Source organism: Siniperca chuatsi, linkage group LG8 (assembly GCF_020085105.1).
Source record: "Siniperca chuatsi isolate FFG_IHB_CAS linkage group LG8, ASM2008510v1, whole genome shotgun sequence".
In the NCBI taxonomy this organism is placed as follows: Eukaryota; Metazoa; Chordata; class Actinopteri; order Centrarchiformes; family Sinipercidae; genus Siniperca; species Siniperca chuatsi.
In genome coordinates, this window is record NC_058049.1 from 19,945,614 (window position 1) to 19,971,263 (window position 25,650).

Below are 25,650 nucleotides of genomic sequence, written 5' to 3' on the forward strand. Positions count from 1 at the left end.
GGACCAAACAGCCTTGAAGTCTATTAGATGTCAAGCTAGAGGTTTTAATTTGAAGTTTCACGATGAGGAACCATTTTTCCCCCATATAAATTATACACTAATGTTTAATAATCATTAATTCATCAGATAAACAGCACTGATGGCATTCAGCGCTGCAACCCTCCTACAGAGTGATAACGTGTGAGGTAAGAATCTTTTCTCATCCCACTTCAGTGAACCACTCCTGAGCTGTGCAGTTATATTAAGCCCCAGTTTATATAATGTTTTAAATGCCAAGGTAGGGGCCTTGTGAGTAAGCCACAGCTCATAACTATTTAGATTACGACCCTGCACAAAAAAATTAACGTGCTTTATGGTCTTCCATGTGCTGTCTCACTTTTCACACTATTTTATTTATATGCTCTGACTTCAAAAGTCAAGTATTAAGCCTTCATCCCTGCCAAGATATCCTTAGCACTCCACTGCGTTCTAGTTTGTACATTTGATGGTTTCCATAGGAGTGCTAATTTCTTGTGCAAACAGGGAGTCTCCTCTGTTTCCATCTCAGCTGACCTTCCACCTCTCTGCCGTCTGTACTGCAGGAGCTGGTATGTGAGGACTGGCTGGGGTAGAGCAGGGAGGGCCTTAGAGAGAGGCTGAGATAAGGATTGAAGGTTAAACCTCTAAAAGCCACATTAGTCCCAAAAGCCGCCACTGCTCTGTCCATTCTGTCATAAAGCTCCTGTCCTTGGGTTTTATTGGCACGCTCTGTGGAGATTTTAAGCCCCTTCAGAGCAGGCAGGCGTCTGAGCCCTCGGGTGAATGCCATCAGTTACGCCTCTAACATTTTGATAAGTGATTTCTGGTGAGTTTAATTCAGACAACGGTAGACAGAAAAGCTTATTATAAAGCATTTTGCACCACTGATTTACACCAGAAAACGACAACATAATTTTACACCACTTCATAAATGTTTATTATGAATCCAAAACAAACATATATTTATACTGTACAGTTTTAATTCCAGTAAATAGACAAGAGTCACAGTATGTTGAAAGGTTGATGGAGAGCTGGCTTTTGAATGTTCATATATTAATAATAAACAATACAAGAGAACAACTTCACCTACGTCATGCATTTGATGTTATTGGCTGTGCAACAAATCGCACAAGCAGGGCAGTCATGTTCAAAACCATAATCTATTGATTGCTTTCATTGCAATCAAAAGATGTGGAAATATGCCCATTTAAGACAACAGTGTGCTTGTAATACAATGACAAAAGGCCAATCAAATCAAAATTACGATATGTACAAAATATATAGATCGCACCTGCTGAAAACTGAATGAGAAAAAAGTTCAGTTTCTTAAGTAGGGTACACCGTTTTCTTGATGGCAAAGAAATAGCATTAGTACCTTGGCACCAGATAGTTTTAATCCTCGATACTTAACCCAGAGATGCAGCTTTCCTCCCAGAGCCCAGGTGAACCCTGAATCCACATAACCTTCTGCACAGACTGAACAGGTTGAGATGTTACCAGACCACACAAAATCCCTTTGGTTACTGTCAAGACTATACTGCAGTCCAAACCAAAAAGTAACTACCAAATGAACACAAAATAGTAACAATCAGCATATCAACTTGCTCATTTACAGGTTTATAATTGGACAGAAGTCTTAAGCAGGACAGTCTAGGTGCTTGGCTGTATTTTTATAGAATTGACACTGAAGCACAGACAGTATTTCTGTGCAGCTACCCTCAGTATTTGTGTGCTCTGTAGGAGTTGATTGGTCCAGTCTTTGCAGGATAAGGACATTAAACAACAAGGGGGCATGGGCAGAGAATATCAAACGGATAAGAACCTATGGAAGCCAATTTTTGCTAGGAAAAGAAAAAAAATTGATTAAATGTTATGCCTGATAAAAATACAATTATTAATCTAAATCAAAATTCTGAGATAATAAGTTGAATTTTTAAAATAGTAAGTCAACATTTTGAATCACTATCTCAGTCTTGACTTAATATCTCATACTTTTGATTTAGTAAGTCAACGTTTTGACAGAGTATCTGATAATTTTGACATAGTAGATCAAAGTTTGACTTAGTACCTCATAGTTTTGTTTAAGAAAGTCAACATTTTGACTTATATTTGAATGTTGACTTAGAAAGTCAACATTTAATTTATTTACTCATAATATCACATAATTTTGACAAAGAATTATGAGATGAGAAGAACCTGAATAGTAAGTCTATTTCTTTTCCTTTTCCTGGCGGACATGGTCTTCCGTAGAAACCATACTACAGGGAGAAAACAATTTGCATTGCAAATAAGCCACATTCAAATTTCAGATGATTCAATTCTCTCTATCCACGGCAAACCAGAGGAAGGTCTGTCCTCTTGTTTTTCACCTGCTCTCTCATTCCTCAGCTCTGGCACTTCTCTTTCCAATGTCCCATTTCTGCTCCCTCCTCCTCCTGCTCCTTCTCCTCCTCGCTCTCTGCCTGCCCTCAGCTGGTGCAGTTCCCTCTCCAGTGCTTCATTGCGGTGGTACATCTCTAAGTAGCTGGCCTGCAGCTCCTTCTGGTAACGGATGACCTTGTCCTTTTCTGTCTGCCATGTCTGCCTCTCTTCCTCGAAAGCTGTGGCCTGGGCCTCACTCTGGCGTCGCTCCAGCAGAAGTTCTGCGCGCAGACGCTCCTCTGTAGGGCCCCCGCACCCTCCTGCAACGAAGAGGTTCACATTGCTTCAACTACAGTCCAGCAGAGCCGTAGGGGAAATATAATGAAATACATTGGCTGCTTTTAAATGTTCAGAGAACTCTGCTCCTGACCTGGTTAGTCAAATAACCTGATTTTGGTTCCAAGCATGTAAACATCATAACTCAAAATAACCCAGACAAGCGCCTGCTGTGTTGATAAGAAACCCAGTTTTAACCATCAAAGCACATAATTCAAACACTGCCAGTGATGATATGTACACACATTTAAGAGGCAGATAATAAAACTACCTATTGCCCCAGCTGAAGGACTCTCTTCAGCTCCTTTTCCATCTTCATGTGCATTCTGAGAGGGGGGTCTGCGACGCTGTGTCCCCTGCAGGACTAGCTTTAGTGCATCTATCTGGCCCTCCTTGTTGCGCAGCTCTGTGCGGGTCTCCCTGAGCTGCGTCTTCAGCTGGAAGAGCTCACTCAGCTTCTGGGTCACCTCCGCCTGGGAGTCCCTCAGCTGCTGCTTCAACAAGGAGATCTCCCCTGACTTCTGGCAAACCTGAGAGATAAAGTAATGGGAAAATAAGGGATAGGGGCAGGAGAAACAGACCTTAAGGTCTACAGACCTTATTGTGATCATTTTAACAGGACAAACAAGGAAGGAATTCAGTTATCTCCACTGTCCCCTGTAATTACTACCTTTTAAGTGCTTCTCCCTGCCATAAAGTGTCCTTCCAAGCCCTTACCTCCCACTGCGTCTCCTCCAGAGTCGGACTGGTTCGCTTTACCATGGCTCCAGCCTCCTGGCTCCTTTCCCTTTTCAGGCTGTCGAGCTCCTCTTGCAGTCGGTTCTTCTCCTGCTGGGCCTTGAACAACTGCAACTGCAGGCTGCGATGGGAACGCTGGGCATGCTGGGAAACCTGACGCAGCTTGGCAGCATATAGGCGTTTCAGCTCCTCGACCTCCTTCTCCCACAGACGCTGTTTCCCTTCAAACACCTGCATGCGGCGAGCAGATGGGGGTCAAACTTCAAAAGAAATGGAAGTATAGATTGATGATGAAGAACAGACAAATCCAATGAGATTCACCTGAGCGATGGCGCCCTCACTCTCATCCAGGTTTCTTTTCATCTGTTTCAGCTCATGTTCTTTCTCCACCAGGCGCTCCTCCAGATCCCGGACCTGGAAGAGACAACATGACTTACCAATCTGTAAATCATACTGACCTGCTCATTTCCCATCCATCTGTCCAGTACTCACCACCTCCTCGACAGACAGGGAGAGTGTCCATTCATAAGGAGGTGGAGCCTCCCCTCCATATGGAGCCAGACGGCTCAGGGTCGCCATGCTCCGACACGCCATCTCCCCTATGGCCACGCCCCCTGACCCTACAGCCTTTAGGCCCAGAGGGGTGCGGTCCAGGGAGCCGATGGTGTTGATGTGGCCCATAGATGCACTAGGGTAAAAAAAGGAAACCACGAAGGCCATTCAAATCTCTTCCATCATCACTACCCACACAGTCATTAAGTATAAAAAATCAATTATAGCTATACTTCTTTTGAATATAAAGTAGACAATAATGCTGTGGCAGACCTGATGTGAGCCAGGTGTGGGCGGAAGGGAGGCCGGTACGGCGGCAGGCTGCTCATGGAGTTATGGCCCGAGTCTGACAGGTTATCATCCTCCTGGCTAATTCCACGCACCGAGGAGAGGGCCTACAGAGTCATAATTATACAGTCTTTCATCACTGTAACATTAATAGGCTGAGAAAAGATTAATTTTAGTCACAAATAATTGCTGAATAAAATGACAAATCATGAGTAGTTAATTGTTTTGTAATAAAGGTACAAAGACTGGATCCAGTTCCCTGGCCCATAGCTCAACTTTCCACCAAGTAAAACTGAAGTCTATGAAAAGGTTTTCGAGATATTCTGACAAGTAAACAACCAGATAAATGGACTAGCCAGCTCCTTGGCAGAGGTAATAACTGGGAATGGCCATCAATTCATGGGAACTGGCTCAAGGCTTAAAGTTACAATCATGTGTTCAGATACCTTGTTACCACTGGATGTCGGTCCTCCATGACGGGAGGGTGAGGAAGAGGAGGAAGAGGTGGAGACAGCTTTAGGGACATGGGCGTAGGCTCTGTGCAGCCCGTTAGAAACGCCATGGTCCAAATCCTCCGACTTGGAAGATGGATAGAGGTTCTGCATGGAGCTGAAATTTTTGGGGGTGACAGGCTTGAAGGCAGAAGACCTAAAACGAGCCTGGAGAAAAAGAACCAAGAGCCAGCAAAGTTGAGGGCACTTTTAGAGGATGCAAAGATAGTAGAAAGTAGCTGAGTGAAGGCTAAAGGGGAGAGAAAGACCTTACTCACAGCAAAGGGGGCTGGGCTATGGAACATAAATCACAATGTTTCTATTAAATCAATGCTGTTCCACCCTCTGTGTTCTTAGCGTTGATCAATTCAAGCAAAAAAAGGTGAGATTTGATTGCAGCAATAAATTCAGAACACAGCAAGTGGCAGATTCTGGAAGAGATTTAAGGTTGATTTATGATGGTAACAGGCTATGGGGGTGTTGCATCATGCTGACAGAGATGTATAAATGTGATACTGTTCAATTTTACACAGCCCAAGCAGCCACTTGCTGGCTGTATATCATTAATAAAAAGAACTCTGAGAAGTCATTTATCTGCATCTGTGCCTGAATCGGTGAACAAGACTCAGTCGTCCTCATACCTACTGTTTTCAGGCATACTTTAAAGTAACTTTACTTAAAGTACTTTTAAGATGTAATACTTTATGATTGCCCTGATTCTTTAAGTTATCAATATCTCTTAGTAATATATGTCTGGTGGCCATGTAATACACAGACTTGTTTCTTGTCAGCTCTAGCTGAAAATGAGATAGAATAGCTTCCTAAGTCAAATCAAGACCTTTTATGTTGAAAGAAGTTTAATAATCTAATGCAAATGTTGATTAGCAAAATTATGTTTCTTTGATAAAATAATAGATTTAATCACCCAAAAATAAGATAAAACTTTCTTGAATTGACCTTTTCGCAGTATTTTAAACAACAATATTCACCTTTTCGTACTTGCCCCCACTTGGCAGTGAGTTCTTTGTCAAATCTACCTCGGTGCCGTCTTTATGGTAGACCTTGGCATATAAGTTGTCCTCCTCACGGGCACTGGCAGAGCTGAGGCCAGAGATAATGTCCTTCTTGCCGTCACTGCTTGGGCTTGCTTTAGGCTCTTTTCTGTTTGGAAGCACAGTAGGTCAACTGAGGTCAAGTCCTGTCACGTTTTATAGTACCTTGCAGACTACTTCGCCTTCAAAATTGCAGCATGTGAAATGTGCTATGAAAGCATCTGCTTCTTTATAACAGCACTCACCTGGTGATGTTGAGGTAGTTGAGTAGCTCTCTTTGGGTGAAGCCTTTCTTCAGGAGGCCGTTGGTCTGTTTGGGTCTCACCTGGGGCACTGCACGGCTGCCTTTAGTCGGAGACACATCTGGCCTCTCCACCAGACTGCCTACACTTCCCATGCTGCAACGGGAGGATAGGGGCGGGGCTGGGAATGGGTTACGGAAGTTTTTGTTGGGGCCACGGGTCAGAGGAAGAGTCTGGACTGAGGTTGCCATTGGTTACAGGGCTCTGTGGGGGGGTGGTGTGCTCTGTAAAAAAGAGAAAAAGTAAAAAATGAGCTGAGTGCTCAAAGGAAGGTGAAGTAGGTAGACCAAGATAACCATGCTCTTGATGGCACATTTAATATTTCAAATGCCAGGTACCTGTTCATTCTGGGCTTTTTAGGGCTGCAACTAACAATTATGTTCATTATTGATTAATCTGATGATTATTTTCTCAATTAATCGATTAGTCGTTTGTCTGTAAAACGTCACAAAATGGTAAATAAAATGGCCATCACAAATTCTCAGCACCCACGGTGACATCTTCAAATGTCTTGTTTTGTCCGGCCAACTGTCCAAAACCCAAAAGACCTTCAGAATTTTGGTATTGTTTCTAATTTCCTGTCGATCGTCTGATCGATAAATCGTTGCAGCTCGAGGGCTTTTATACAATCACTGTAATAACAAGACTAAGAGTCTACAGCCATGCTAGCGGCTATGTGAGGTTGTACTTTGGCACAGTGGTGCTTTGAGCTAAATGCAAACATCAGCATGCTAATATGCTCACAATGACAATGCTAACATGCAGATTTTTAGCAAATATGTTTACCACGGTTACTATGTTATTTTAGCATGTTAGCATGCATTTACATATCAGCATTTGCTAATTATAACTAAATACAGAGTCAAAGTCAAGGGATCACCAAAGTCAATAGGAAATAAACTCCACCTCTTGCCTGTGTACTACCCTGCGTGGATGTTGGTCTCTGGAGGAAGAGCTGACAGACGTTTCATCAGCTGTGTTTCTCTGTACAGACAGCTGTCTCAGGGCACAGCTAGAACAACTCAGCTTCCCACAACATCACAGCATAGCGCTTCGCTCCAAAACAAACACACACAAACTGACCTCCATGAAAACCCTTTTATAGGAGAACAATTAATGTAAAATGATGTCTTTACAAAGAGGACAAATCCCAAACCAATTTGAAAATGTCTATTTCATGATGCAGTTGTTACAGCATCAGTCTTGCCACCCAGAAGCTCATATTATCCTTTTCCAATGGCAAATCAAAAGACTACAGGATCATGTGAAACATGTACTCAGTGAGGGTTATGTTGTTTTTTTTTTTTTTTGAGGTAGGGCAGCATATGTCACATCACAATCCTGTTATGTAACTCTGATCCAACTAGGTTACTAAAGCAGGCCGTAAGAACAGCCTTAAAAAAATAAAAAAAGTGCTTTGGTAACAATACACAGTATGGAATATTTAATCAAGTGTTGCAGCAGCTTATTTTGTTTGCAAGTTTCCTGTCTCTCATGAAAATCATGTGTATCCAAATGTACCAGTCACACTTCATAAGTGTAGCATGGCCTGAATAAATGTTTTAACAGATATGATGGCTGTCTGTGTGAGATTAGGTTTCCTGTCAGTTACAGCAGGCAACATTTTGTAGATAAAAAGAAACAATACAATGAACTCTTGACTGACAAAACTAAACCAAGTTGCCAAGTTACCCCAACACCTACCTAAGAGGCACTATTGTTTTGTCAACTCGAGTTTGAGCCTCTTCAGCTCCACGCAGCAAATCTTCTCTCTACAACCTCCCCACCACCATCAATTGTCAAATCACCCACATATCCCCTCCCTTCCTTCTTTTCAGACAACCTCATTAAGGATCACTATTGATTTCACCCTTTTGACCCTCTCTCTTCCCGTGCATAAACACCCCCAGCAGCCATAAAACCTTCTTGAGACCATAAAACTCACAAACACGCCGCAGTCTTTCTAACTATAAATGGGACCAGAGGGAGGCAAATTCTCCTTTTGTGCTCAGCCAGCTTATGTGGCACACATAGAACAGGTAGAGTTTAAAGGGCCATACTGGATATTTTGCTTGTTTTAGCACATTAACTACCAATCTTGAATACTTAACATTACTGCTAACCATTTTTCAAACCATACCACAAATTTTGAGATGATTTTTTTTGCATTCAAGGACATCAGATGTTTAAGATATGGCTGCCAAAAACACGCTACTGTAAAGGTATGTTGTCACAAGATCCAACCTGAATGATCAAGGTGAGCATTCAAACCTGTTCCTACTGGCTCCTGCATTACTATAAACAATAGCACGATTTACAGAAAAATAAAGCAAAAAATGGTCACTAGGATGGATTGATTACCTATCTCACGTCAGTTTCAGGTTATTTTTTTAAACAATAGTGATATGAATTGAACCAAGCTTTGGAAACTTCTTTTTAATAAAATTTTCATTATGTAGTCCTACATGATTTGTTGGAGGAAACATGCAAAAACTCCAGTATCGTGGTTGCTCTAGAATGCTTTGGCAGGTGCATGGCTGCATAGGGGGCTCAAACCTGGACTCGTCCAAATTAATGACTGGGCCATCCTGCCAACTGACCGTCAGTTCTCTGTCAGTGCATACTCAGGACACACACGCTACCTTAAAGCAATTTCTCTCTCTTGCTGTCACACCGAAATATACTATGTACGAGCACAGACACCAGTGCAGTGACACTCTGGCATCTCCTCTTACTTCTAATACAATCCACATTTATCAAGTGCTTTGCACTGCTGGCCTCAACAGTTATAACAATTATGCAAATGGATAAAATAGGCAGAGAGAGCTGTGCAAATGCAGCTCCAGCCCCACTCCACTCAGGGCTCTCCGCCAGGCTGAGATCAAAGCAGCCCAAGCTGCTCATGTTTATATTCATGAGGTACTATTTCTCCCAATGTAAAACTTCCCACTAAAGCATCCGGCTACCTAATAAGCCAATATATGACAGGCTGAACTCAGGCTGAGGAAAGAAACCCGATAATCAATGATGATGAATCTAATAAAATAAAATGTGACACTCTGTGAACTTGGAACGTCTCTGGTGCCGTCCGACCAGGACAGTCTTACTGTGCGCCGGGTCAGAGTAAGACATGATGGATATGGGTCAGTGCAGGTCATGCTGAATGTTTATGTGTCTGACACCATATGAATAAATCATGAGTGGGCCAAACCTAATGGCCACTGGCCAAGGTCTGACACAGTATTTTTAGGTAGAGTATTTTACTCTGTTTGTGTGTCTTGTATCTGCCAAAGACATGAGAGGCCAATCAATACTTGATGGGAAGCTGGGGATGAGGTGAGGGTTGGTGAGGCAAAGCAATTCCTTTTGGGGTAGACAGGAGGGAAAAAATCCTGTTAGGCTGCAACCACAAATCTTGCAGGACTGAAGAAATCTTGCATCCAGTTTTGTGTTTTCCTTAATTGCCTTCTAGTTTATGGGCCCAAGTAAACCAGGAGACACAGCACGATTTACAGCCCAGCCCTGACTAACCAAGGGGCCCTGAAATGCAACACACCTCCTTAAATCACACACACACACACACACACACACACACACATAGACAGACACGGATCAAAGCAATGCTTCCTACCAGCCTTGAACAGTTATGGTCTAATTGAAAAGTGCTCTGTTCTTGATTTATGTTTCTTTCAAAGCAGTGACGAGCTTCTTCAAAAGCTGCTAACTTTGATCAAACATAAAACTGTTTAACATCAGCGTATAAAAGAGCTGTGTAGGTAACAGATGAACCTCTCTATCCTTCCGATACTGTGCACTTTTACCTGCATCTGCTGTGCATGTTTCTAGTGGCCTCCTTGTGTATTGCTGTAAACTGGAACTCTAAAGTAAAATTAGTACATGAATGAAAACCTTTCACAGATTTACCGACTATATCTGGTCATCACACCTTGTCATAAGTACCTTGTGGGACTATACAGTTTATCAAACTGAAAGAGGTATCAATATAAAATATTTTCCAAATTTTGTCTGAGGGAAATATCACCACGTGAACATGGTGCTGGTGTGAGTCTCTAAAGGCTTGCAGTGAAGGTTTTGGCTTGAGATTTCTCAGGATGATATCCTAACTCATCTAGAAAACCTTACAACTGCCACTCTACTACAATCACAAAGAAAACAAAAAATGCAGCCTTCAAGAGGAGGGTTTAAAGAACTCTCTCTCCTAAAATATTATAATCAGGTCTCCTGTGGGGAAAACAAAGCTTTCAATGAAATGCTTGAGCGTGAAGAGTGGACATTTCAAACCCTCAGAGACACACAGATCAGCACTGGGACTGAGACAGAGGAGAGAAGAACGGGGAAAACAAATTCCAAAGATGCTTTGCAGAACACAAGCTCGGGCTCGTCAGTTTTTGTTGCACAAAACGCTCACTCCCACGGACGCTCACTCGCACTTGTGTGCACGGGTCACTCAACACAGCCCCAAAAAAAGCATATGCACGGCTCGCAGCAGCAGATCCTCTGCCCTCTTCCCTCGGCACTCTCTCTCCCCTGCTCCATGATCAAAGTTTGTTTATGTTTGTGGGGTAACTTTGCAGGTTACATCTAAAACTCCCACACAACACACGCTCTGTTACATTATATAAACTCTATCAAAGCTGTGCTCGCTAGTTTTCACAGCTGTTAGTTGTGTAAAACACTATAGAGCGATTACCAAATCAGCCACTAGCCTTATTTAATCTATTCTACAGTGAACTGCAGTGATATAGTTAACTCCTACTTCTCACTCCTGATAGCCTGACGGCCCTCCTTTTGGGACACTTTCTATCAACAAACAAAGCCATGGCAGGATATTATGGTGGTTTGTTGAAGTGTCAGAGGTTTGACTTATCATGCTTACAGAAAAAGAGTACAACAACACTAAAAGTCAACAGCCAGGCTAGTGCATCTGTGGGGCTGTACTTAGGCACAATGCTTTGAGCTAAATGCTAATGTCAACATGCTAACAGTTTAGCAGATAACATTTGCCATATTCACCATTTTAGTTTAGCGTGTTGGCATGCTAACAACATTTGCTAATTAGCACTTAACACAAAGGTCAGGTGAGGATGATGGGAACATCATTCATTTTGCAGATATATAGTCATAAACCAAAGAACTGCACAAAATTATGATGATGATTGCGTTAGATGAAAAGTCAGAGGATCACCAAAGTCATTAGGATTCATTGTTTGGCAACCATAAAGGTCTAGACAACATTTCACAGCAATACATCAAATATGAAATATTTGAGATATTTCAGCCTGGACAAAATTGGTGGACTGATGGACCAACCAACCCACATTGTCATCCCAAGCTAGCGTGGCTGAAAATAGACATTTTCAAATTTCTATGGAAATGGGAAATTGGTGTTTTGGTTTACACTGCCACATTTACAGTTATGTTGATCAATGTGCATTGTTCCTGTAAAATAAATGTATTGGAGGAAAATATCAAAGAAGAAAAAAGGTATCACTGTCTATGCCATTTACCTGCCCAGGGATCTCTGAGAACTGTGGCACAAAGAAACGACAGGAGTGACTTCTTATCAACAAATATGTTGCCAAAATAAAACAAGTAAACACATCTTCCATCACAAAAGATTCAGGTGTCCTGTAGGACAATTGATAACATAAAAGCTTTAAAACAACACCCATCTTAAGCCAATCAGTGCAGCTTTTCAACATGTTGGATCAATTATCCCATATACTAATGGTTATTCTGGATGATCTGCTTCTACCACAGAGAGCACACAATTCAATTCATGTAAATTCAAGTGTTACTTTCATCTGATATTATGGTATTTCAACTGTCTAAATTTGTCAGCAGCAGCAGGGTGAGCTGTGCCGTAGGCCGACTAGGAAGGAACCATCCTACAGGTGCAGCAAAGGAGCGCTCCACTCTGACTGACTATTGCATGCTAGGGTGTAATGAGTGAGTGTGAGAGTGTCTCTGGCTGTGGGGCATGACAGCCGAGGAGTGCTCGGCAGCAGCCTCTAATTGTTAGCAGGTTATTCATTATGGATGGGAGACAATCAGGCAGACAGACCTCGTTCCTCTCCATAGACCCTGAGGCCATACAGAGGTGCCAAGGCGTTGAAAAGCAGGGTCATGAAATGTTCCTTCTTCTGCGCGTCTGAAGGCAGTTTGTGTGCCATGTAGCATCATAAATCTGTAAAATCTGACAAGACACAAGCTACACACAGACATGGAAATTTGGTCAGATGCCTCGAGCTACACTGCCTCATGGTGATTCTTGTCTTCTGTTTTCTGAATGAGAGAGCAGACAGAAATTACCATAAAAGGTTGACTTTCATTTCATGACACTAAAGATGAGGAGCAGTCTCTCTGTGAAACATGGGACATAACTCACTGGCGGTTAGAGGTGGCGGTCCTAAAGCTGAAGGCCCAGTGTTCAGTCTCACACTGTCTCCATTGATGACGAACACTTGAGTCTTTACAGAGGTCAGCAGGTCATATTTGGTCATGGCCGTAGATACAGGGTGCTATTGAGCACACACACAGTTAGGAGCAGACAGACATTTATTTTGTTCTGACAAGGGAGAACTGCCACATTTTAGGGAACACTGGAGCAGCTTGTATACTATACTACACCATGGTATACACTCTGGATTCATCATTATGAATAAAATATTAGTCCAGCTATTTTGCTGGCACTGTGTGGTGCACTAATATGGGTTTTTGAAGCAATGTTTTACTGATAATCACAATTTTGTGGACAAATCTCAAGGTTTACCCCTAGTTATGACTGAAACGTATAATAACGCCATATAATTAGTGTGTCCAGTAAATTTACAGTATATCAGACGTATTGAAAGATAAATCCTTCCTCATCAAATGCTGCCATCCATCTCATTATCTTATCTTAATATCTAGATTAAATTACATTTTAGTCGTTTAATGGATTTGAGCTGGTTCCTTCTCCAAATGGCTCTCTGATGGTGCTGAGCAGACAGATGAGACTTCTAAATTTGAACACTAAATGCTATCAAACTCTCCTGGGACAAATTGAGAAACAAATGGCTAGGGGATTAGGGGATCTGCAATTACATCAGGTTTCATTTTTATGAGCCCTTCAACTCGACGTCTCACAGTCCTGATCATGACTGGCTGGCTCTGACCTGGACTCACTCCACTAAGTCAGCTGTCAAGACTTCCTCTGAGGTGAACCAGCTGAGGTTGGTTTCCTCACTTTGCATCTGTTAGCCTATTGATGGCGGTCTGCACAGTGTGCCTTGGCCTTTACTGCCCCTGCTGACTTTACAGTATTGTATTTCTGCACAGAATTCAATTACTGACTCTGACTACAGTAGCAATGTTGGGGTTATCTGGGGTGACTGGTTGCAATGGTGTTTCATGGAACCTCATTGATCTGGATCTGACTGATGTTACATAAGGCTGCTTCAGTGTGAGAAGATGGCACCCGAGGGAGTGTGTTCACAGGGCCACCTCTTACCTCCAAATGTATTATTAGTGTTATTTATGGGACAATGTATTCGATAACAACCCTGTTCTGGTTTTCTTCCAACAGTACAAAGAGTCTGTTTTGTTAAAATATCAAAGAGTCTTCAATTTGTGGTGTGAAAAGGATTGATTGCATAATCCTTAACGTTGTTTAGATGAATGCCTGTGTTGATCCCTCTGTGAGGTTACAAGTTCAACCTCTATGGGTGTGTGATTATGTGTGTGTGTGATAAAGAGAGATTACTAGCAGCATAAGGATAAGTACCTAACATCAGTGTTGTTTTAAGTGACATCCACTTGCCCTTCACTCGTCCCACACACACATACACACAAACACACACACTACTAATCTACCAATTACCCTTAGTGGTAAAAACAACGTGCTAACCAAATAAACCCAATACTAGAGGTAAATCTGATAAAGGCAAATATCATTTAAAAACTTATTGTGGGTTCCTTCACTAAATTACTTTCTAATTTACATGTATCCAGCAAACAACTGCATGTCTCACACTATCCATCTATTCCACCGTCAAGCGAGATAGTGAGTCCCGCATTACTAATCTGGGGGTTGAACTGGAGGAAATACTCTCTGAACGAATTCAACTGTTGCTAAAACACTGAGGCTAAAGCTGCATGTTCCAGGTAAAAGTCAGTTTCCTCACCAACTGATGATCCATGTGGAAGACATGGGAAACAACATTGTTCTTGTATTACACCGTAGAGCTAGTCAGACCTAGTATTATAAGGAAAAAATGTAAGATCAGACAGTTATTTCATTCTAACATAACCCTGTTTGGCTGCTGAGCTTACTTTTTTTGTGTTTTCAAACAGTGTTTCACTTTTAAAGTAACAAGAAAAAAGGCTCTTAGTGCTGTCCCAGGTAACGTTGTGCTGGGGTTGCTGACAGAGCTCCTAATGTTACTTTTAGGGGGCTTTCTGAAGGACCAAATCCTCCAGAAAAAAAGAATTACTGTATTTGTTTGGCCCTGAGACAAACAAACCTTCCGAACTAGTAGGGGGGATGCATCTTTACACTGCGGGAGCAATTTTGACCAATCTTGCAAGCATGACACATTTTGTGCATATATCTCTTTATTAAGTAAAGTGCCTGGCATGATGAGATTGCTATTATTGAAAACCAACATGTTTACTTGTTTTGAGACTATTACAGTGAAGAGAAGATTATTCCTTCAGAGTTTTTCCATCAGCAACATCTGCGAAATCACACTTGATAAACACACATATTGCTAGTCTTCCCATGATGCCATCAAGGCAGTCAACAACTGTAAAAAACAGCACCATACAGACATATTTCCTCACCTAACATCATTGGAATTTGTGAGAAAGCAAACAACAGAATGGCATGCTATTAATTTAATCTAATCTTGAATCCATTTAAAATTCGCTGTTTGGTTTCTGTTAACCTTGTTAGCAAGCAGAGCCTGTACAGTGTTTGCCAACTGCTGCAATCAGGAGAGCTGTATTCAACACAGAGCAGAAGTTCAGAGTGAAGAATGTAAAGGGAGAGAGCGATGTGAGGAAACAAACTCACATTCCTTACATTTCTCACCAGGTAATTATTAATGTGCCTTCACATCACCCATACAGCACTGATATGGGTGATGTGGAGGGCCCTGGTTTCCCTGCTACAGGCCCTCAAGTCTTGTGGGTTATTTAAAAAACAACAACTAAACAACAGGGTCTATTATCCAAAGCCCCTTAGCTCGCATGAGAGCTATGTTGGTAATATCAGTCATTTAATGAATGATAATTCTACCACATAATCAGAGCGGGGGAGCCATATAGTGTTAAATTGAGCTGATAAAGACAAAAGCACGCAAGCTTGTTTCTTATTAAATTCATTACAGCGAGGATAGAGGGGGACGTGAGCAAAGACTCTCTCTCTTTTCTCTCTGTGGCTTCTTTGTTTCCTGGAGCGGTTCATGTAGGAGTCACCGTTCTGTGATTACAGCAATAGAAATCGAGTGGCTCCCACATCGACCCACACCTGAACCAATTCCACTTAACAGCAGCAGTGAACGTGCACGCATCTATCCACACACTGTCAATGTCAGACCACACACTCAGCACAAACACAAACAGGAGGATGTGTGGACCGCAGCTGAAAATTGATTGGGATTCAGAGGAATACGCAGTTGCGGATTGACCCACAGTATGACTGCTTTAAATTTTAATGCTTTCCAACTTAGGCCGCAGGTTTATACCGCATAGTTAAAAGGCTTTACTGATCACATCCCAGCAAACTTTTTCTTTGATCTCAACTGCACTCTAACACCAGAAGATGAGCCGAGGAGGCTGCGTGTCACGTAGTAAACACTGACGCACACTGATGCCGAGTCAGAGGATCAGCACTTTTTCCTCCCATGGTGTTTCTCTGTAAATAAAGCGAGTGTTTGTTTTCTTCGTTAGTACAGAGAAGCAGCACAGTGGGAACTACTGAATAACGGCTTGTTCAGTCAACACGGGTCACAGCTTTACTGTGCAGAGTTAACAATGACAACAAAACAACAAGAAAAACAGGAGTGAAACGTTCACCTTGTGCGGCTGTGACATTTTGCCTCAAGCTATGCAATTCTTAAAACACAATCGGAAAGAACAAAGTCAGTCCAAGGAAATCTTGTTAACCAGCTTGGGTACAACACTGAGCCGTGAATAGTCCTCAGGGGGAATTCCAGGGCCACAAATAGACCGTCAGACCATCAAAAAAACACAGGAAAAAAAAACTGTAATGGAAAGAGGGTTTATTGAAGAAATCAAGATGCCCAGCTCAGCGGAGCAAATAATCCTGTATATTGTTGTTTAAGCACCATGTGGCTCCATTTTGGGACATTCAATAATTAACAGTTAATTAGCATATGTTCTGTGCTGGGAGCGAATGGGGGAGGCTGAGGCTGCTGCTCAGAGTGACGTCATTCGCCCAGGAGAAAAGATTTAGTTAAAAAGTTAGCTAATTCCAATTCAACTCCACTGCAAACAAGCATGCCCCGTGGGCCTGAGTAATTAACAATCAGGCTGCTTTCCTCTCCTCTCTGCAGCTTAAGCTGTTCTTTGACAATGCAGCCTGAAATCACAGTGAGTTCAGAACATGTTGAGCTTGCTGGCATATAAATAAGTCAAAGTACCCCAGCAGCAAGCTTAGGAATGTATAAAATATACACATACAGGTTAGGCGAGTTCTTGCTTTGATCTGAAGCCCAGTATCACACAGTAGACTGTGTGATACTAGACAAGTTTTTCTAAGCAATTAAAAATAAACAGAGATAAAAAATATAGGTAGGAACTTCTTTACCTGTCTGTTTGTCCACCTGAAACTTCACTTCTCTGCTCCTAGTCCCATGCTCACTGTTTTTCTCTCTCTTTCTGTTTCAGGCTCGCGCTACTGATTATCACGCCACATGACTTCCTGTTTCTCAGTCTGTGATGGCAGTTGGGAGGTGTGGATAGGAGGGAGCTGCAGGCCACGACAGGATGACACTGCACTGATCTAAATAGAAGACTAAGCTGATCTTAAGATGTGCGTGAGGATGGTTTCACTACACACAGCAGCATCACTGCAGATTTACCTGTGTGTTTTACATAGGAAACTGAGAGAAACCACTAAGTTGACCTCTGCAGCAGCTATAAGTCAGTCTGGACTTCCCTGAGAGAGCCTGGGACTTTCCTGCTCACACTCCACCCTCTCCTTTTTCCTTCTCTTCCCCGCCTCACCTGCTCATCTCTTTGAGCCCTCTCAGGAGGCCAGTGTGGTTGGACTTGTTCTCCCAGTTCCAGAAACAAAAGCCCCACATGTGAACCAGCTTTGAGACGGTCAATCCAGACCCTGTATTGACACACGAGAGCCAGCTTCACCAGACAAATACCAACGATGCAATGTGTCTTGTTTTTGCTCACGGAAAATAAGACAATAATGAGGGATCAGACTTGGGTTAAAGGACAGACAGCAGGAACACAGAGAAAGAAGGATGAGGGTAGGAAAAAATAAGAGAGCGCATATGAGAAACCAGTGGAAAATGAGAGCATGTGGGGGTTGTCTCGGCGTGGACCGTCTGGACAATAGTCTGAGTGTAAGTCTCCCTTCCTGAGGCTGGGTTACTGGACAGGTTCTGCCCCGTATCAAGTTACATAACTCAAACTGGAGACACTTGCATCTGAGGTGGGAGAAAAGAGAGGACATTGTTCTCTGCTCCTTAACCAGGAGAGAGTGACTCCTTTCTTCGCCATGTGATGTAGGCAGCAGAGCTGAGGGGAGTGGAGGAGGTATCTGGACTTCTTAAAGCTGGCACCAATAGGTGGGCACACAGGAATCCCAGCTAATAAAGCACCTTGCCACCCAGAGATGCACTATGTAGAGATTGGCAAGCTATTAAAGGCATTCCAGCAAGAATGTGATGTTTTGTGGTGCCCTTTGGCCTGCCCAGTGCAATTTGAAGAAAATCAGCTGAAAAATGAAAGGAGGGGATAACCCCATCAAAGCTAGACAGCCCATTCTAACACTTGAGCAGGTACCACTGTAACTGTCATTACCTCTGAGCCCCACAGGCATATCCAGTCTGAGATTCCACAGATTCTCAGTTGTAAGTCTCCCAGCTGGCCAACAGAGCAGCTCCAACAAGAAAGTTCTGGGGACCTGGAGGAGTGGTGAAGGTGGTGCATGTGTATGTGTGAATGGATGGAAAAATGGCAGCAGGAGGAGGGAGGACAGGGTAGAGAAAGAAAAGGAATGTGGAGATCCATAGATGGAAATACAAGGCAGAAACAACAGAGAGGGACGAGCCGGGGCCTGCTTGCAGATACTGTACCTGTCTGACCAGTCAACTAGACGAGAAGACAACCCGGGCTAGACTAATTTCCTCTGCATAAGCTCTTCTGGACAATAACATTACAGGAGGCAGCTATGGGAGGCACGCTGGATCTCTGGCTCTTGAGAAATAACATTATCCTGGGTCAGACACCCACCTGAGCTCTGGTGTGTCTGTCAGTTTGGCCTTAGTTATTTTACAAAAACATGACATTTTCAAATTCTGTCAGTAAGGATTTAGAAGAAGCTAGCAGGACTATTTTATTTCACAGAGATAGATTTCACATAAAAGTGAATGATTAGAGAAGAGTTCAATTCTTAAAGTAATAATTTGACATTTGGTGAAATATGCTTATTCGTTTTCTTGCCGAGAGTTAGATGAAAGCACTGATGTGACTCTCAAGTATGTACAGTAAATATAAAGCTAGAACCAGCATATGTTTAGCTTAGCTTAGCGCAAAGGATCACTAATTAACACTTTTTACCTCATTTGTTTAATTTGTATCAAAACCGAAGTGTAAAAATGACAATTGTTTTGTCTGGGCAGATTTTGTTACCTTTGGACGCAGCCAGGCTAGCTGTTTCCCCCTGTTTCCAGTCTTTGTGCTAAGCTAAGCTAACTGGCTGCTGGCTGTATATTCACACTTACCGAACAAATACTAGAGTGGTATCGATCTTCTCATCTAACTCTCAGCAAAAAAGTTAATGACGTGTATTTTCCAAAATGTCAAACTATTTCTTTATAAAACAAACCAGACAGGTAAAAGATGACCAATACAGTGCCAGTGAGTCTTAAACATTCTTCCCCTTTACTACCCGTGTGACTTAATTGAGACATGCACAGGTCACGGTAACTGAATGTAACCTTTAAATATACCGCATTGATTTTATGTAAAAGAACAGGATGCGACAGCAAACTGAAATGCTGTTGGAGAGAACAGAGCTGCGGCTGCCTCGACGATATAAATAAACAACAATGCCCACTCACAGAGGAGGGCTTCAACTCGTGGTCTTTTGTTCTGCAACGCTACAACTCTTCAGACTAAATAAAAGAGATAACGGCCAAGTACTCTGCACACACATAATTCATCCCAACACACACATTGGGTAACCATTGCTGCTGATATCTATAGAGGGCAGGTGAGTGCGGGCACTCCTTATGGGGAGATAAGCCCGATCAATAAAAACACGAGGAAACAATAAGGCTGCGCTGAGGTGAACACACCGCGGTTGACTCACAGGGAAAACTTCATTTGTTAACAAGACAATAGTCCCAGGACGAGATTACCTCTCTCTGACAAGATGCTGTCAGAGTTAGTGGCTATTTCCGTCTGCCCTCTGAGTTGGTGACATTTAGAGACAATGGTCACAGTATGGGGTCTGTCCACCCTCCTACACTCTCAGACCTTTCCCCTCTGAAGGTCAGAGGGTGCCGCTTGTCCCATGAGGTTAAAATTATTGTTCAGCAGTCAGGTGGCAGGTCAGCCAACCATGCAGTCAGTAATAACCCAGGAAATACTGTGCACAGTAGACTTTACTATGATTAAATATTAAGTGCATGCTGGGTCTGGTTCATCTGGCACCATAAGAGAGTTTGATTAATCAAAGCTAGCAAGCTAGCTCCTCATTATGCCAAATCCACCCATGCATATTCACACTTACACTAATATATCATCAATCTGTGATGTTCTGTGTTATTTTGTGAAAAGTTTTCAAAAGTTTTTTTCTGTTTTTCTGGCAGATAATGTGGCTATGTTTAAGCTTCATCTAAAAATGAATGTAGAAATCAAAGTTTTGGCTGCACAATCACATCATCTACTTTATGTAGTAGACAGCAGGTATGATGTTTGCAGAAGGTGGACAGAGGCTTTACATTCAAAGTGTATGGAAAGAGCTCTGACCTATTTGGATTAGACAAGGAAAGCAGAGAAAATACACTTGCTCTTTGCTTAGATGCCTGCACGCTGTCATATATCATCAGTCTGTTTTGTTCGCATTCTAGGTGTTATTTTATGATTGTAGTAGACTTTGTTTTTCTGCCTTGACCTGCCTTATCTACTTTTTCTTAAGTCAGTGACACCCTTAACAACTTGCCAATATCTACATTTGACCTGCAGGTATTAAAAATTTGAACAGTGTTAAGTGTTTAAGGGCAGATTTGTCTTTAAAGCAATATTAATAGATTTATTTTGGCCACTTGGCGGCAATAGAACAAGCTGTAAACACGAACACTGACATATCATCACCTTATAAAGTTGTTATAGCTAATGTGTTAGCAAAATGTTGCTTATTTACACATCCAGCAGATGCAGTGCAACATTGCCATTCATGTGGAGTCGTGTTTCTGTTCACCTGATGAATTGAAGTCCAGTATTCACTCTCCTTTTGGCTCTATTTTAGTCTCCTCCAACTCCTGAGGGAAATGTCTGCCTCTTTGGCTGCTAAATGCTCCACTATGTTCATTAGCTAGTTGCTAACTTTGTCTGTGGGCTTTTAGAGCGTTTTGCTGAAAACGCTGCCTGCCAAACAAAGGCTGTAAAGTTGTAAAACCAAAACAATGAGCTGAAAGATGATGTACAGCTGGGTGATAATTCTCTGTGGGTTCCTCACTACAAGCAACTTTATTCACATTACAATAGTCAACTTAGCAATTGTTGATATAAAAATATTGATTAGTGCAGCTTTAAAGGTCCAGTGTGTAACATTTAGGAGGAACTAGTGGCAGAAATGGAATATAATATTTGTAAGTATGTTTTCATTATTGTATAATAAACTGAAAATAAGAATTGTTGTGTTTTCGTTACCTTAGAATGAGCAGTTTTTATCTGCAGAGGGAGCGGGTCCCCTTCCATGGAGGTCGCCATGTTGCACAGCCATGTTTCTACAGTAGCCCAGAATGGACAAAGCACAACACTGGCTCTAGATAGGGCCGTTCGCGTTTTTCCTACATGCTTGGAAGGGGAGGGTGATGCGAGCGGTATTCAATGGTTTAAAACTGCAATTTCACCGCTAGATGCCACTAAATCCTACATACTGGACCTTTAAGGCGTCTCTAGGACAAGTAGTTTCCTTTTAATTTATTAAGTTGTAGTTTTATTATATTCTAGTTTTAAATCTGTCAAGAGGAAACGTCAGAAATACTTCAAAGATCAATCTTCAGCTATAAGGAAACACTTGCCACTTGGGGATAATGATTATCTTGGGTGTGTTCTCTGTCGTGGCACTTAGAAAACAACTCAGTTCAAGTGTGTAAGCCCTGCAACTAGATCCAGCTGAATTTGTGTAAAATAAATCAATGTTTTACTGAGGATGTTTGTGTGGACTGGTTAGTTAATGTGGTTAAACAACTTATCATCTAGTGCAGAATTACATAGGAAATATTTTCTGGCAGTTAGTTACACAGACGAACACTTTCTCTAGATTCTACTAACAATAAAGTCATGCAAAGTATTACCATTTACTGTGATAGCTTTGAGCTAAACAGCCTTATATCCAACAGTGGCAGAATCTAGGCAGGCAGCCCTGCACGCCTGGCCAAGCCCCACACTGATTTTCTTAACCCGGCCAGGCTTTAATCGCAGCAACAGACGGCCCAGAGAGCGTATCAGGCCAGCCACAGGCAGAGGGATGACTGAGGAGTGAAAGCTCTAAGTGTAAGAGCATGACTCTTTCTCCTCAGAGCTATCAGGCATGGCCATGTCCAAAGAGTCTATGAGATGAGTGCAGACAGTTGAGAGAGCATTGGGTAATAGGATAAACCCAAGATTAGGAGCAAACAATGAGATAATGGGGAGGAAAATCTGAGGAGAGAAAGAAACAGAGTTGAGGAGAGGAGACAGACCGAACCCAGTGAGTGGAAGTAGGGCTGATTAGTGTTTGATTAGTTGGCTGGCCTGAGGGGAAATCTCTGTCAACCAACACAGTGCCATTACAAATGTGCTCTCCCTGCTCCACCATCTGCTAGACTGTAGTATGCATGACTGACCTGCTATGCACTGACATGCTACAGAACAAGAAAAAGCCTAGCAGTATATTGTGGTGCCGTTCACAGTGGTGACAAGGATGTTGGATTTGTTGCACCTTTATTTAAGCTTTACATCAGGACTAACATCATACTGTGAGAATACACCGGCATAGAGTTGATTCAAAATTACTGTGGAAAGGAGTTTGTATCCTCCTCTCTTGATGTTAGGCAACATTTAGCAAATGGTCAGCAGACATCTGACAATTCAGCAGAATTAGTGTTTCATCAGCTGCTGGTGCTTTAAGGAGATGCATGTATGTATGCACACACACACACACACACACACACACACACACACACACACACACACTGGGGAGTGCCAACCCCCTGGGAGCTCAAACAGCTGAACAAAGACATCACATCAGCTGTCTGGTTGATTCTGCTGAGAAAGAAATAGACTGTGCTAATAGGTTGTTGAAAAAAATCTACCAATAAGCTTTTAGCTAAGAGATGGGCTTTGCGATATTGACAAAATCACGCATTGTGATACCTCTGATCGTATACCTCAATGTTGATGATGTGGCAATAATCAGTGTCACCTCTTTGAGAAGATTAAAAATACATGATTGGCAAGCAAATAGCAAATATTTTAATAATTGATATTATATATTTCTCTTAATGTTTCTAAAATTCTCTAAAATGGTATTCTTTCTACAGTGAGACAAAACAGAGAAAATCCATCGTAAACTTCACAGATGAGAAGTTTTAGTCAGCATATGTTGCTGTATTTGCTTGATAAATTACCTAAACAATCAACTGATCAATCCAAATGATCTGCAATTAGTTTTCTGTAGATCCACTGATCGAGTAATCGGCTGAGCATACACTATTAAAAAAGGCCATTGTGGGGAAACAACAACAGGTGATTCACTTTATTTTAAAGCAGCCTTAAAGGCTCAGTTCACCCAAATAATAGAAACAACCACATTTTGTCACATAACACTAGTGGTATCTAGCCAGTGTAGCCATGCAGTTAGTTTGTGCTGTTGAGTCAAATGTCATTTTCTTTAGCAGCACAAATTAAATTCCATTTCCATTTTATTTGGTTTGGAACAGAAGTTTCAGACACTAACTCAAAACTTCTGCACAAAAAAACTAAAGCTATCTGCATGGATAGATACCACTGAGGAAACTGAGAAAATATGATTTGTGTGTGTGGGAGTGTGTGTGTGATTTGGGTGAACTGACTCGCAGTCAATCCTGATCTCGTGCAACTCTATCTTAACACCGCACTATTTGATCTTTGTTTTCGCAGTTGATGATAAAGGAGGGCTGATGGCGAAATCTCATCTCTCAGCCCCGACTCTCAGTCACCTCTGTGTCATACAGAAGTGGGCTGGATGAAATGGAGAAATGCATTTTTGTGTGGTGACTTTAACCCTAAACAATACTTAAGCTGTCTCAGTGATTGCCATGCAGTGATCATACACATTCACTTGACAGCAGTGTATCACCTCAGTATCACCTCTTTGAATTCTCCTATAATCCATTCCTAAATTACAGGAATGGTTACCACGCAGCCTTCAACAACAACTCACACAGCCATTGTCTCTCCATTGTCAGTCGTGCGCCTTCACTTGCGTCAACACCAGCATACACCCATAACCACCACACTCAAAGGACTCACCCTGCAATGCTCCATGAGTCCTCAGGTCAGAGGTCACCTGTGGCCTCTGGTCTCCACGACAACAGCCTGGCAGTCCCCAAGACTGAGCTGGTGCCCCCACACACACACACACACACACTCAGGCTCTCTCACACACAGAAACTGCTTTTGTCACTGCAGGCCAAACACTGCAGTGGAAGTGCATTAGACCACCATTGCTGCAAAGTCACAGGAAACAAATGGCAAGAAAATCATCCATCAGTTTCCTTTTTCTTCTTCTTCTCCTCTCTTGCACACAGACACGCTGGAAAATCGTGCAAATGCCAGGACAACAGTGAAAACACATTGTAAGGATTAACCCTGATTTAGTTACTAAAAACTCTGTGATCCAGTTGAGAGCAACACTGTGTCATTAGTTTACAGGCTTTAATGTACACAGTCAAGCACATCTTCAAGTTTATTTATTCAGGTCTAGTCTGCAGAAAGTTTTGAACATGCCATCCTCATGGACCACAACAAACCACGCACAAATACTGACGCAGACTCCGGCTGCATGTGCAGGGGGAGCGGATCACGAAAAGATCAGAAAAAGTGGCGCTCACCATATTGTGCATGCAGGACATCTCTTGGACCAGCTCTGGTACTCTGCTGCAGTTCTGTCTCTCGCTGGTTATATAATGAAACAAACGGCGTTTACGTGGCTCCGCAGGATATTTTCCAGGACTTAGTGCGGAGCAGCAGGCAGTGATCAGCCCGCTGGCGGCGTGGAGAGAGAGAGAAGCGCAGGCCGGGACCGTCTCTTTTCCCTCTCGGAGGTTTGAACAGCGGAGAGCAGAGTGAGAGAAACACGAGAGGCGGGGAAGCACGTGCCTGTCCCTCGGCAACTGGACTGACACACTTCAGGTTGTGAAGAGGGACAGCGCCATCTAGCGACCAGGCAAGTAGGTGCAGTAAAGAGAAACAGTTAACACCAGGGCTGCGACTAGCCCCAAGGACCCCAAACCCCCATGGCCCCCTAAAGTCCCAGGTTCATTGTTTGCTTGATTGGTTTTGGTAATTTGATTAATTGTGTAAAGTAGGCTACAATATTAACGAATGCGGGTCCTGCTTTATCAGTCTTGTAGTGGGGCCCTGTGTCAAAATCTTGTTTTTAAAAAAATGTGTTATTTGAGTTCATATTGTGCTCACATGCTGCATATTCCTAAATGTAGTTTTACCATAAACTAACTGAGACACACACACACACACACACACACACAACGCCTGGGGTCAAATGGTATTATTTCCAAGTGGTAGTGCTGGTTGGTCTCTGGGCAAATAATGAAGCTGCCCTGTGTAGTGCACTGTTTGCACTTGGGTACATACATTTTTTTCAGTATTCAATTCAATTCAAACTTTATTTCAGACTCACAAGAGGGTGTATAACAACATTCCCCTATTAATCTAATAATGAGATTATGGTATGGTATTACAACTTAATGTTATTAATTATCAACATTAATTATCACTTAATATATCACAATATTGAGAATTAAAGTG

General features: G+C 42.3%; 1 protein-coding gene across 4 annotated transcripts; it reads right to left on the reverse strand.

The window, feature by feature from the left end:
• Positions 1 to 928: 928 nt before the first annotated feature.
• Positions 929 to 24,969, reverse strand: n4bp3 (NEDD4 binding protein 3). Of its 4 annotated transcripts, none has more exons than XM_044206302.1 (10): positions 24,714 to 24,969; positions 6,082 to 6,362; positions 5,822 to 5,945; positions 4,740 to 4,952; positions 4,279 to 4,400; positions 3,946 to 4,141; positions 3,775 to 3,867; positions 3,433 to 3,684; positions 2,987 to 3,245; positions 929 to 2,699 (listed from the first exon to the last, which is right to left on the reverse strand). In XM_044206302.1, exons 2-10 carry the CDS (start codon positions 6,327 to 6,329, stop codon positions 2,317 to 2,319), a joined length of 1,890 nt encoding a protein of 629 aa, XP_044062237.1. In that variant the 5' UTR covers positions 6,330 to 6,362; positions 24,714 to 24,969; the 3' UTR covers positions 929 to 2,316. The 4 variants fall into 4 exon arrangements, with proteins under 4 accessions (XP_044062237.1, XP_044062234.1, XP_044062235.1 ...); XM_044206299.1 differs by having other exon boundaries at positions 5,774 to 5,945; positions 24,714 to 24,968; XM_044206300.1 differs by lacking the exon at positions 24,714 to 24,969 and adding an exon at positions 16,973 to 17,110 and having other exon boundaries at positions 5,774 to 5,945.
• Between the last annotated feature and the right edge of the window lie 681 nt (positions 24,970 to 25,650).